Below are 15,185 nucleotides of genomic sequence, written 5' to 3' on the forward strand. Positions count from 1 at the left end.
ATTTGTGATGGGGAAGGGCCCAACGAACATGGGAGAGAGTTTCCTGGACTCCACCCGGAGTGGAATATGCTTTGTTGAGAGCCAAACCCGCTGACCCACTTTGTAGTTCGGGGGCGGTGGCCGGCAAAAAGGCGAGGTCGATAATTGGAACAAGGTCTAGTCTTACTGTGAGTCTGTGACGTGGAAACAAGGAATGCTGGAACGCGACAACAAGGTACAATGAACTGGCGACGAGAAAGAATGAGACATGAGGTTAAATGCAAGGGGTAATTAGGATGAACGAGGCACAGGTGGTGAAGATGCTCTCAGGAGCAGGTGTGTACGAGACAGGGGGAAAACAACAACTGGAACACACACCCATGGCAATATATATATATATATATATATATATATATATATATATATATATATATGCATGTATATATGTATGTATGTATATATGCATGTATATATGTATGTATGTATATATGTATGTATATATATATATATATATGTATGTATGTATGTATGTATGTATGTATGTATGTATATATGTATGTATATATATATATATATATATATATATATATATATGTGTGTGTGTGTGTGTGTGTGTATATATATAGATATGTATGTTGCACTTTTATCAATGAATCAAACAATAAGTATTTTCATAGACAGATTTCAGTAAAATTGAATAGGTGGACTTGAAAGCACACTGAGTGACAACTCGAACAATCAGTGTTTCTGTGTCTGATGACAGGCATGGAGACTGACCAACAATAATGACAGTACAGTCTTGCCATGAACAGCACACATCATCATCACAGAGGACGAATGTATGCCTGCTTGTACTATGTTCCTATATGTTTTTACTCCATACTATGTGGGGGTGGGGGTGGGGGGCACAACATGCTAAAGTGACAGGCCATTATTGCCATCGATGCCTGGTGAGATTTTTAAACAGTGAAAAACGTTGCCACGGCAGTCACGGTACGGATGGGAAACCTAGTCCTCTGTAGTAAAATGGTGTGAATGCATCTAAACCTGACCTTACATAATAGGGCAGAAATAGGAGAAGGTCCGTAGAGGGACGGTAAGCCGTTGTATTCCAAGGCGTTTCACGGCCCTTGCAGGTTGTGTTACCTTCTGCCACATTTAGTGCATGTTTTGTCCCATTTTTCCACTGTTCTCACAGAAAAATAGGGAAAGGGTCGCTGTTTTATCGCCTTCAATTACGTGTGATGGTTAATGGACATGGCGCGAAAATGCTAGTTACGTTCGACTACGGTCTGACACAGCAGACATTTTCTAGATATGAGAGTGCACTGTGCAGTGTGTATGCCAATAATGGGCTCTTGAGTAAGTTTTGGTACAAGACAAGGATTTGTGAATTAAAAAACAATCAAACATTAATTGAGTGGCAATTTGTTCCCCCCCTGTGCTGATGCTGACTCTGAAGCCGGGCCAGGCAGGTAAAATGGAGCTTTATTCGACTCTTTTGGGGCCACAAGCCTGTTCCAAAGTTGCCTGGCTTCAACGTTTCATCCGTAGAAAGTGTGAGGGACCTGATCAGAACATGATGCGGCAGGGCGAACGTACTGGCAACTGTGGTAAACCGCGGGCTGAACCATGGTGTGCCTTCAGGATTTAGCAGTGCTGCCTACAGTCCATCATAGATACTATGATAGACCATGAGAACATTTGGCAAGGCGGAGAAGAAAAATGGTCAAAATCCCACAGAGCACTACTTTTTGCTGGTTGTTCAGTTTATAACCAAAATAATCGTAAAGCAGGAGGGTGAAGTTTGATTGTTATGATGCCAATTTGTGTAAACATCAGAGACAATATAGTCTTCAATTAACTTGACATGCATAATTTCATAAACATCGACCAAAATGTAGTCTTCAATTAACCTAATGCATAGTTTTTGTAAACATTCATAAACATCCATCCATTTTCTGAGCCGCATCTCCACACTAGGGTCGCGGGCGTGCTGGAGCCTATCCCAGCTATCATCGGGCAAGAGGCGGGGTACACCCTGAACTGGTTGCCAGCCAATCGCAGGGCACATACAAACAAACAACCATTCACACTCACACTCACACTGTCACTGAGTGGGAACTGAACCCAAGCTGCCCGAACCAAAGTCAGGTGAGTGTACCACTACACCATCAGTGAATCACCAAGTGTACATGTTTTTGAAAACATCAAAGACAATTTAGTTTTCTAATAATCCAACTTTTTTTTCAACGTCAAAGACACTTTAGAGGCTTCAACAAACCCAATATAATATTCCTGGTATGTAGCCAACCTGGTTGGAACAGCCCCATGATTTTTTTACATATCACACCAACAACACCACTAAAACACACCACTTTGTTTTTTACAAACACACCAACACCAACATAGATAGTGTGTCATGGTATGTAAATACTTACACTCGCTGTACTGTTGCAGCTGGTTGAACTCAGCCGGGCTCAGACATACCCAGCTCCTGTCTCCCATAATTGCTTAATTTGATGAGGTCAGGGGATGTAGTTCCACCAGAAACAGGTCTGATCTCAGATCAGCTTTAGGATGAAGACTGAGGTTAAGAGGTTGGTCATCTCGTCCTGGAGGAGAATTATGTCCCTGATTCTTTTAGAATTTTTTTTAATTAAAAAAAATATATATATATATAAAATGTCCACCATGAGCTGTGATGATGAGGAGGAGGATGTGTCAGGATGAGGTCAGGCCAGATAGAACCTGTCTGATTGTCATCTTGGCGATGTCTTCCTCATGACTCCATGTTCACACCTGCACGCAAACGTATACACTTAGTAACACAGCAACCTTTAACCCAAATATTAGAAACAGATCTGTGTATGATGTAGTGCAGTTCTGCACCATCCACCATAGCAAACATATTGTTAAATGAACAGTGTCGATGAAAACTGTGTACCCATCAGGGATGTGCGGTTAGAGAAGGCAGGGGAGGCTCTGGTGTAGAGTAAAAAAAAAAAAAAAAAAAAACAATGATAACATCAAATATTTACGATTTTCGTTCCCTCGTCTGTGATTCATATTGACTTTCTTTTTGAATACAATAATGTCCATGATTTCATTGTTAAAATTGCTGAATTTGCAATTTTCCTATACATGGGCAAGAGTGACAGTGAGAAGCCAGACTCACCTTAGATTGCGTAATCTAATTTACTGACTGTAAATTTGAATTTACAGTAAGTCACTGGCAACCGTACGTTACTGGCAACAGTAAGCTACTGTACAAACCCTATGAAATGTCTAACAATGCATAATAAGCTTGAATCTTCATCCTACGCCTTTTCGGTTAGCTTTAGCTTTAAATTCCGTTTTGGCCAAATATTGTGTAAAAAGAATGTTTTTATATATATTTATTGGACAAACCTAAATAGAGCAAGGAGCATGTGAATGTTGCGCAAATTATTGCTCATAAACAAACTGACCAAAAAGAAATATCGAATCATCAGCTTGCGAGGTGGCAAGACAAACTCAATGAAGAACATCAGCAAGCTCTGTGGAATATTTTTTTTTCCTGGGTTCCTGAAGCTAAACAAGGACGTCTCCTATTTTCCTATTCTGAGAATATTCCATTACTGAAGTGGCTTGGAGTGAATGTTGAGGGTGCATATCATTCATGTGAAGGCAGCTCACGGATAACGCAGAGCATCGCACACACCAGGAGCGGGGAGTTGAGAGCCAAGTTGCAGCCTGCACACACACTGGAGAGCTACACAAAGTCAGCTGATACCAGTGTTCTTTACTGTGAGACATGTAATCGCTCTGTGATCAACGTATTGCTGTTTTATTTGCAGAAAGGTGGAGCAAAAAACACTTATGCACTGAATAAATTGTGTGAACTCTATTGTCACCCATTAAAATGCAGCAGGTGAGAATTAATACAAGTGAATTGCAGCATATCTGCAGAGAGCATTTAACGTTTTGAAGACCACATCCTTTAAGTCTCAGAAGGAAAAGCTGACCATTAGAGAATGTAAAGATGAATAATGGTGAGCATTCGACAGTTCGCACTTCTGCTTGACAGTAGTGATTCTTTATCGAACCCGAAAACAGAAACTGGGGAGCCCAAGGTCAAAATCTGAAAGCATCAATCAAAGTGAATTAATAAGCTCTTTTCATTCGCTTTTCAACACAAACCGCTTACATCAATTAAAATATAAACATAAATCAAACCCTCCAATTATTAATTATAAAACTTGGCCAATCATTGGCAAAATTGCGTTTATGGCTATAACTGCCCATTGAAATTCACTTCTAGAAACATTTGTCTGAATTGTCTTTCTTCTTTTTTTTTTTTTTTTTTTTTTATTATATCAATAACATAAAAGTAGGACCGCTATTGCAGTATGAGATGAAGTAGGATAAAAATAATTTTGCATACTGTTCGGTTGTAATTAATTGTAATCGTTAATAGATTATGGCATAAATATTTGTTATTTTACTGTCTGGCGGATGCATTTGCAGCCGCCAAATGTCTTCTCTTGTATGCTCCTTTTGTATTTCCAGTATCCATTATTGCTGCTGAAATGGTGCAAATTTCCCATTGTGGGACTCATAAAGGTTATCCTATACTCTAAATATGTATTATCTGAATGTACATTCCACCTTAGTAAGCGATCAATGGAAAGCAGCAAGGCTGGGCGACATTAGGGACGCTCCAGTTTGAACGAGCCGCTAGGATAATGATGGTAAAGCCGCGCGGTTCCCACAATTCAGTGTGCCATGCAAATTTGAATTCTTGACTTAATGTAGACATTCAGTTTTGTTGTTAATGTGTTTATTTTAGCACTGGTTGAATGTGGGCCTTATTTAACTGTTACATTTATGGATGATTTATGCTGCACGACTATGTCTTGATCAAACCACGACTTTAGACTGTATATATATTAATATTTCAGCCGCCTAAATTTTGATGCATCGCTACTTGATAGTTAACGTCAGTACAGGACACAAACCTTTTCTGATGCCGATGCTGACAGAGACAAGATAAACGTACTCAATGGCATCCGGTCCAGAGCGCCTTTCGCCTGAAGTCGGCTGGGCTAGGCTCCAGCACGCCCCCGCGACCCTGATGGGGATAAACTGTATGGAGAATGGATGGAATGGAAAAATACCCCGGGACCCCGGTTCAAGTCACCAAGTGCCAGAAGAATGTGGACCCAAAAAAAAAATCTGAAACAACTTGGCAAGAGCTTGAGAGGATGCGGCAATGTACCATCCACCCTCAACATCCCCCCGGACCCACAGTTGTGACAAGACACCTGTACTGTACACTGAACTGCTCCCTGGGCACTTAAGGCCCCTGCCTGTGACAGTGACAATAAAGCTATATTCTATTACATTCTGCTTTTAACTCGAAGTCAGCTGCGATAGGCTCCAGCTTCCCAGGACCCTGAACAGAATACAGAGTCAAGAGAATAGATGATTGGATATTTATCATTTTTCACCCCAAAAATATAAATGTGTTTTGTTATTGTAAAGATTATTAGGATTTATGTGACGTCAGGGGTTCAAGCAGGCATCACCTGTCTCTGCAAACAGGATTTCTTTGTTTTTTTTTATTTAAAGCCACTTTCAACTGTTTGAATTTGAATATTTTTCCCTTCAGACAACACACGCATCATCTCAACATATCGGCTAAAACATGAAAGAACACATACAATAGATTATGTGTTTCTCAAAGTACCACGCGTGTACTCATGGACATGCATGTGTTGTTGTGTAAAGGGACAAAAGGAGGATCTCTGTGTGTTTTAGTGTGTGCGTGTGTGAAGGTCTTTGCCTGTGTGTGTGTGTGAGAGTGTGTGTTTGTGTGTGTGTACAGGGGGCCTCCCCCTCTGGCGCAGAGAGGGATTCTGTTTTGCTCAATGGGTTGCTGGGCAACCATGACGTCGCTGCAGTGCAAAGAGAAACACCACGACGGAAAGAGACGACTACATGAAGGGCACTTGACTTACCCGTCATAGATCGCTATCTGCTTCTTTTCGCATACACCGTCAGCATACTATTAGCAGTCGCAACATTAGATACACCTGCACGATCTGATAGTCAACCCATACACAGTGGCTTCGAAGTCCGAATCTCTCTTGTTGTATGTGATACTGCTCCCATGTCTTAAAGTAGTATTTGTTGGAAAGTTTGTAAATACCATAACATCTATGCTAATTTGTGTTAGCGGGCGTGCTGGAGCCCATCCCAGCTGACTCTGGGCGAGAGGCGGGGTACACCCTGAACTGGTCGCCAGCTAATCGCAGTTTTGAGTTTTCTTACAAATTACATATCTTCTGAAACTCACCCATCCATCTCCTGTACCATTAATTCTCACTCCGGTCGTGGCTCTGGGCGAGAGGCAAGGCCCAATCGCAGGGCACATAGAAACAAACAACCATTCGCACTCACATTCACACCTACGGACAATTTAGAGTCTTCAATTAACCTACTGAGCATTGTTTTTGAGGGAGGAAACCAGAGTAGCCAGAGAAACCCCACGCAGGGACGGGGAGAACATGGAAACTCCACACAAGCGAAGCCGGATTTGAACCCAGGTCCTCAGAACTGTGAGGCATATGTGCTCACCAGCCGTCCACCGTGCCATCATCCTCTGAAACATCAGTGATAACTTCATCTTTGACATACGTTTGGTCAACTAAAGAGAATTGAATATTTGATAAACCTAGTGTACGTTTGCATAAACATCAACGAGAATTTGAGTCTACAATGACACGAAATTACCTATTTTGTTAGCTTCAACCACAATATTGTCCTCAATAACCTAATGTACATGTTTTTATAAACATTGTGTGCATTTTTGATCCATTTAACATACACTCATAAACAAACCTAACATACTGCATATGTTTTCGCAAACAAAGAACATTTTAGTCAACTCAACATGAGATTTTAATCCAGTTTTGGGGCATTCGGCAAGTTTAACATGCAAATTTTGTTGTGAACAATTGAGACAAAAATCTTTGATGAGCCTCACATATATTGTCGTAATCGTCATAGACAATTTTAGCAAAGCTTAAAAGTTTTTTTCATAAACAGATGACAATTTGGGGTCTTCAGCGAGCCCAACTTTGTGTTTTCGTTAACATCGAAGCAAGCCATTGCAGCAAACTTAACCTTTTTTAAACAGAAGACAATTCTTAGTCGTCAATAAACCCAACATACAATCCAAGGTTTGGAACTTCATGTACATCTTTGTAAACAAACCACATTTACGTGTCTTTGGAAGCATCTAAGACAATTTCGAATCTCGATGTATGTGTTTCGTAAACACTGAAGACAATTTGGTCTTCAGGGAATCTAATGTACATTTCCGTAAACATTAAAGACAATTTAGATTACGGTCAACTGAAATGACGTTTAGACAATATCAAAAAAGATGTTCAGAAGATTATTTTTCCATTTATTGTTAAGAAATAAAAGAAGTGTACAAGCATTCACGTCGGTTGATCTCCATGGCCCTTTTTTGGTGTTTTCTACCTGCACAGTTGCCATGGCGCTTGCATGTCACTTTGTTAAGCTTACTTGTGCCTGTGACTGCTCTTCACTTAGTCTGCCCACACAGGCCACCTTTGTCATGTAAAATGTCAATTCACTTGCTACAAGGCACACGGAGAGCAGTGCCGCTATTACAGGAGATTTTTGCAGCGACAATGGCGGGTTGGGGGGTGGGTGCTTGCTGACATATGGTCATGCAGGAAGTAGGACAATAATGTTGTTGTTTTATCATTTTTTTTCTGCACAGGATGTGCCGAACTGACACCCCCCGTGTTGTAGCTGCTCCGGGGACGAACCTCTTGACAGGAAGTGCAGCAGACCCGGTCGAGATGGCAGTCTCGTCGCTGTCATTGCGGAGACACCCACTAGAGAAAGCTGTACGACTTTTGTGATAATGCGATTACTACGCAGAAGCGTTTTCCTCCTTCTACTTAGTGTCAAACAGCAAAGATGTTTTCGAAGTGTTTGCTAAATTTGGACGCCGCTATAAGCCAGTTGCTAGCAGACCTAATTTCCCCCAAAATGTTTACTACAAAAAAATTTAGAATTGTTTATCTACAAGCAACATATAAGTACAGGCAGAAAATTAAATGGTCTTAAACCAGATGGCAATAAACCTGTGTATTTAATTTTTTTGTGACAATTATCATTTAGTGAGGTGCTGTGAGATGTTGACGAATGAAAAATAAAGTGTGTGTGCCTTGGCTCAATTAAGGTTGGGAAACACTGGTGTAAAGCTCCCACTAAATAACACTGCATCCACTGACTGGCTTCTGTTTTTCATCCTTAAAATGACATAACGCTTGTAAAATGTCTCTTTTGAAGATGAAAAGGGACACGTGAAACTTTATCATAGCAAGTATATTTTTTTTCCATCTATACTAAATGAATCTGTACTAAAATGTTTAAATCAAAGGGTTCGTACCACCCAAACTTACAAGAGATGTAGGGTATCCATTCATTTCCTATCCTGCTTGCCCTCATTAGTATCACGGGTGAGCTGGAGCGCATCCTAGCTGACTTCGGGCAAGAGGGAGGGTACACAATGGACTGATTGACAGTCAATCACAGCACATACGACGTGTAGACATGGTGTGATGTACCTTTGTTTTCCTTCTTCTGTAAATAGTCTCTTTTTTTTATTTTATTTTTTTTGACATTCCCTCCTACCCCGCATGCTTTGCTGGCTTCCCTGCGCTTGGGTTAACCAACATTTCTTTGCTTCCATTCCACCACGACAAACCCTACCTACGATAATATGGGCAATTTAAAATCTACTGTTGACCTAACATGCATGTTTTATCAATTTGGGAGGAAGACGGAATACCCGGAGAAAACTGGAGGGATTTGAAGAACGTGCTAACCATTAACCACACTAACTACCATGCATCCCCTTTTACTGACTTGGTTAAACCAAATTGTATATACAGTGGTACCTTGACTTACAAGTTGACCAAGCTCCGAATTAGGTTTACTTGCATATGCCTTTAATTCCTTCCTGCTCCCAAATCCATGTTTGTAATAAAGAAAAAAAAAAAAAAAAAAAAACACCATAAAAATATAATTAAATATAATAAAAGAGAATGTAAAGTAATAGCGTGGTTTTAAAAATCAAGGAATTCAAGCTAAAAAAAAAAAAAGGCAATCAGAATTATTCATCGAACCGGCTATATAGAACAAACCAATCAACTATGTATCAACTTAAATACACTGAAATTCGATGACGTAGTTGAATTCAAAGCAGCACAGCACAATCGACTTTGCCACAGTACTTCAGAGGATGTTCGAAATAAGAGACAGTTGTTATAATCTGAGAGGAACAGGGGGGTTTCAAAAATATATACAACAACAACAAATATAAAACAGAGAGGTGTCTCCGTAAGAGGATTCAACCTTTGGAATGATTATGATCATGAATTGAAATCCTGTTGCTCCCGAACTATGTTTAAAAATAAGGATGGGGAGCGGGGAGCGTAAGTGCATATGTCTGCGTAGGCATTTATATGATAATGTATATACAGTGTGTGTGTTGTGTATATGCGTGCAGTATATACTGTATGTAGTGCATATATGACAAATAAACATGCAAATATAAAATAACTATGAGGATGATGAAACAGTTGGCAATTCTAGCTTGAATATAGGTGGTATTTTAATTGTTCAAATCTCCATTACACTTGGATGATATGATTAGCTTCGTACTTTATTATGTCATTATTACTTTACAACACACTTCACCAGCTGGTTTAGGATACCTTATATATGCAACGTTGTACTATCGCATACAGCACATGATTGGCTTCGGCAGCACGGTGACGTTCAATAAAGAAAAGACAGGTTCAAATTTAGATGCATGTATATCCTTTATTTATACAAATATGATATACTGTATGTAAACATGAACAAAGCCTAACCATTGGATATTGTTATCTGTGGGGGACAAAAGACATTGTAGATGTTTAAAGTTGTCACCGGTGCTATGTCCCAGTCACCTGCTGTAGGTTTCCGCTTTACCTGTGCCGGAAGTTGTTTTCGCATGTTTTACCGAATGTGGAAGTTGGTGGCGCATAAAGCCTTTTACGTTTGTTAAAAAAAAAAAAAAAAAAAAAACATCTTTCATAGTTTACAAATTAATTTCGTGTTTGCAAGTTTTGCAGTTCCATTTTACGTCAATTTGTTTTTCTAGGTCTTTTATATTTTGTGTTACTTTCTCATTTGTTTATACCTCAAAGATCTTATTAAACTTGTTTCATTATCCTTGTGGTGTTGTTGTTGTTGTTTATTTGTTTCTCTGTCTGTCTGACTTTGTTCGTAGCCTGGGATGTCCAAACGTTTTCCTCAGAGGGCGGCATGCAGAAAAATTGATGCGAGGGCCACTTTGACATCCTTCGACTTTTTTTAAACACGCTAAAACCAATTATTCAAGCAATTACAGTATCCATGATATTTTAGTTATTTTGAGAAACTGCTTTTCTGTGGAAGGTGATAAGGCAAATAGTTTCTGATTTTTCATGATTTTGTGGTCTATCCCACTAGAATACTTTCGCCCCTGCCCTGAGCAGATTTCTATATTCGGAACCAAAACGAGAGAAATCTGTAACACGCTGGCAATTTTTAAAGCAGTGTTTACTTGAGGATCATAATTAATTATTAATGTGACATGTTGAGCGTTTGCGAGCCTCGGAGAGCTTAAAGTGGAAAGACCCAGCGGCCGGCGGAGCAGCGGACTCGCTTAGCAGCACAAGCCATCAGCGGAGCAAGCGGAGGCGGCGTGACCGGAGGGGGAAGTGCCGCTGCAGGGTGAACGGACAGCTAAGCGAATGCCCCTACAGAACGCCGCTCCAATTCATCTTCCCACGTTATGCTGTATATGACTGCAGTTCTCAAAATCTGACTGTTTATGCACTTTTAATTTACTGCTGCCTACGTTTCTAAACTACATTTGTGCATTTTTATTTTACTCTATGAATTACATTTTGAAATGTAGAGCCCAAAAGCTGCGCTGAGCCAAATGCAACTACATTTTATTGCGTATGCACTTGTGCATGCCTGATTGACCAAAACTCTGTCAGTCAAAAGTATGATTTGTAATTATTAAGATTATTTTTCAAGGTCTTCCATTTTGATTTTTTAGTTTCTTTTTTAATCCGATTCAATGGACCTTGGACCTTTTAAAATTTTAGGTGAATACCCCTGATGTAAACGGATAGTGACAACATGCGACGCGCTCAATCTCAAAACCAAGTTGACGCTGAACTTTGCGGCACACTGCAGTGTTGGCTGGAGGAGCAATCTTCTCGTCTTTGAAAAGCAAAATTTTTTCATGTCATTTTGACTTTGAAAAATATTGGCACCTATCTGTTGACTATAAAATACCTATTACACTACCCCAGGTTATTATACATTCAACACTAAGGTTATTTTGCAGTCAGATGGCATCCTACAAGCTTGTAACATACTGACAGTGGAAACTGTTATGCTTTCATGGCTTTTGAAAGTGAAAGAAAACCTTTTATGGACCGATGTTATCTGAAATGGTAGAACCATCATCTTTAAAGCACGGACAAGTGGATGGTGCCTCGGAATCAACAAACATCTCATCCGGCTGCACAAGATGTCGTTAAACGTGCTGTCAGCCGCCTCATGCTGGAGCGTCACTCGACAAGACAAACTCGTGAATAAATCAATAACTATATGATAAGGCATTTAATGAGCAAGTGTTTTTAGCTAGTTTGGTATACGTGTGTTTAAAGGTACGCTGAAGCGGACGAAGTTCTGAGCGATTTCAGCAAAGGTTGGAGTGGTTTATTGATTGTTTTTGAGGAAGACGCTAGGTTGAGTGATGAAGAGGAGAGAACTAGTTATAACGAAGGACTTCAACCTTCTTCATTTGAACCATATCTTTCAGGAAGTGACGATGACTCGCACAGGTCTGTGTGGGACGGGTCCGATGGTGGAGGTTTGGAGATGGATATTGATCGCCTCTAAAACACTGAGTGGTAATAAACATTGATATCTGGTGCTAAATTTGAAGTCACTGAAATAATTTTTCCACTCACTTAGCATTCAATTTAAACATAACAACCTATGTGATGACAAAAAATATATTTATACTGAATATCAATGCAGAGAAATGTAGTCTCTCCAGCGTGCCCTGGGTCGTCCCCGGGGTCTCCTCCCAGCGGGACGTGCCCGGAACACCTCACCAGGGCGGCGTCCGGGGGGCATCCTAACCAGATGTCCGATCCACCTCATTTGGCTCCTCTCGATGTGGAGGAGCAGCGTTTCGACTGAGCCCCTCCCGAATGACCGAGCTTCCCACCCTATCTCTAAGGGAGAGCCCGGACACCCTGGGGAGGTAATTCATTTCGGTCGCTTGTGTCCGCGATCTTTTTCTTTTGGTCATGACTCACAGCTCGTGACCATCGGTGAGGGTAGGAACGTAGACTGACCGGTAAATCGAGAGCTTTGCCTTTTGGCTTAGCTCTCTCTTCATCACAACAGGTAGCTGCAAATGCACATCATCCTCTTGATCCGCCGGGCTGCACTGGTCTACAAAATTACCAGCACCAGTCCTACCCGGCCTTGGCGCACAGTTGCGATGCCCACCCGCCGCGCCGGATTTAAAATAGTCACGAAAATGGGGCCCTTAGTCATATAAATACGAAACAAAACAGAATAATGTTTTAGTTGGTAAAAACGTTATTCACATGAAATTATTATTATTATTACCTGGACTGGTCACTAGCCAATTACCAGGCACATATAGACAATAAATCATTCACATTCTGAGCTCTCCTTGCATGTTTTTGGAACGTGGTAGGGTGCCGGAGTTCCTAAAGAAAACCCAAACAAACACGGGAAGAACATGCAAACTCCACACGTGATCAGAGCTTCGAACCCAGAACTACTCAACTGTGACGCAGAGGTGATCAAACATTACCCCACCATGCTACAAATAATAACAAAAATGATTTGCACAATGTTTTATCATTATATGTTCGGAGCATTTGTAGGTCAAATATTTGTGGGCCTTTTTATTACAGTTCCTCTGAGGTTTTGTGTTTTCAGGTTTGCATGGAAATGATGAATGACCCACGTGCCAGAGGTTGAACACGCCTATCTTAAAGCGCTACAGCAGATGTGCAAAGTGAACTTGAAGGTAGCCAAATGAAGATGTAGAAGGAAGATAACACAGCATGAATGACAGCCAAAAGTCCTCCCTACCTGGTTTCTTTCCCGTTCACAGGACGAAGGCGGCTTAACATCCCAGACGAGCAGGAGCCCAAGCGAGGGGCCGATCCTGCGGTTGCAAGCCCGCAGAGTTGTGTCCACACGGCGGCAGGACCAGCGGGAGCAGCAACAACCCTCACCTCATCCTCCTCCACTCTGAATGCTAGAAACCTTATTTTCCTCCCTCTGAAGCTCTGCCCCTCTCTCTCTCTCTCTCTCTCTCTCTCTCTCTCTTTCTCACTCACCCTTGTGTGCTTCCCTCTCTCGCTCTCTTCCCTCTTTCTGTTTCCTCTCACGTTTTAGCAACTCATTGCCTTGTTCGCTTGTGAGCAACTTCACTTCATTTATTTGGTGAAGATAAACACATTTTGAAGACGAAAACCCGAGGATCATTATTTTGAGCCATCCCTTTCTTTTGTAATGCCTCGTCCGTCATGTGATTTGAACAAAATGTGAGATGTGTTTGCAATGTCACATGCTGCAATGTCGAATCTCATCCGGTTTGCTTGTGTACGATTTTAATACTAATTGTCATTTTTAATAATAATACAGTATATATACAGTACAGGAGCTGAAATAAGTATTTAACACGTTACCATTTTTCTCACTAAATATACTTCCAAAGGTGCTATTGAGCTGAAAATTTGACCAGATGTTGGGAAGAACCCAAGTAATCTATACATTCAAAGAAAGTAGAACAAAGATGTTTAGAAATTAAGTTGTGCGGAAAAAAACACAAAAAGAAAGGGAGGTGCAAAAAGGCATGGAAAACCAAGACAACACCTACAATCTGTCAATAATCAATCCGCAACAGTACGAATTGATGGCCAACAAAATGGAGAGCTTCAAAAAGACCTGGAATTAACAGGTACGGTTGTCACAAGGAAAACAGTGAGTAAAGGACTCCGCCACCATGGCCTGTATGCACGCTCATCACGCAAAACCCCATTGCTGAAAAAAAGCATGTCAAAGCTCGTTTAAAGTTTGCTGAACAACATTTGGACAAGCCAAGTTAAATACTGGGAAAATATAGTCTGGTCGGATGAGAGCAAAATTGAACTGTTTGGATGCCATAATGCACACCACGTTTGGAGGAGAAATGGGACTGTACATCACCCCAAAAACACCATCATGATGGTGTGGGGCTGCTTTTCACCAAATGGTACTGATATACTTCACATTATTGAAGGAAGGAATAATGGGCAATTGTACAGAGACATTCTTGTCAAAAATCTGCTGCCATTTATGAGGATGATGAAAATGAAACGAGGGTGGACATTTCAGCAGGTATAATGATCCAAAACGTATTGCAAAGGAAACTCTCAATTGGTTTCAAAGGAAAAAAAAGCTGCTAGAATGGCCCAGCTAATCACCTGACTTGAATCCAGTCTAAAATCTATGGAAAGAACTGAAACTCAAGGTCCATAAAAGAAGCCCACGGAACCTTCAAGATTTGAAGGCTGCTTGTGTGGAGGAATGGGCCAAAATCACACCAGAGCAATGCAGGAGGCGTCTTGAAGTTGTCATTGGTTGGAGTGTTCAATACTTTTTCCCTGTGTTATTTCACATTATTACACACAACTTCATTTCTGAGCTTGTTTGTTCTACTTTTTTTTAATGTATGAATTACTTTGGTTGTTCCCAACATCTGGTGAAATTTTCCTGTCAATAGGACCTTTGGAAATATATTTACTGAAAAAAAATTGTGACACGTTAAATATTTTTTTCAGCGACTGTATATACAGTACATAATATAGTTAAATTAAAGTACAATAAAGCTCTACAAAAATGGTAGTAAAAATGACTAAATTAAATTGCAATAAAACACAAACATGACAATAGGCAAGAAAAATGCAATAAAATATTTTAAATATGGCAGTAAATTTGCCAGTGAAATTGCAATACAAACAAATTGGTAGTGA

At 40.5% G+C, this 15,185-nt stretch overlaps 1 protein-coding gene across 4 annotated transcripts in view; it reads right to left on the reverse strand.

Annotated features, from left to right (window-relative positions):
* The window catches only part of LOC133410532 (diacylglycerol kinase beta), a 117,595-nt gene extending 104,183 nt beyond the window's left edge, over positions 1-13,412 (reverse strand). For 3 of the 4 annotated variants that reach the window (XM_061691849.1, XM_061691854.1, XM_061691853.1), the window contains exons 1-3: positions 13,258-13,412; positions 2,673-2,781; positions 2,421-2,594 (exon numbers count right to left, since the gene is read on the reverse strand). In XM_061691849.1, coding sequence (XP_061547833.1) covers positions 2,421-2,487 — 67 coding nt within the window. In that variant the 5' untranslated portion in view covers positions 2,488-2,594; positions 2,673-2,781; positions 13,258-13,412. Of the gene's footprint in view, positions 1-2,420; positions 2,782-13,257 lie in introns of all 4 variants that reach the window. The other variant, XM_061691850.1, reaches the window with a different exon arrangement.
* Positions 13,413-15,185: the final 1,773 nt, after the last annotated feature.

Source organism: Phycodurus eques, chromosome 12 (genome assembly GCF_024500275.1).
Source record: "Phycodurus eques isolate BA_2022a chromosome 12, UOR_Pequ_1.1, whole genome shotgun sequence".
In the NCBI taxonomy this organism is placed as follows: Eukaryota; Metazoa; Chordata; class Actinopteri; order Syngnathiformes; family Syngnathidae; genus Phycodurus; species Phycodurus eques.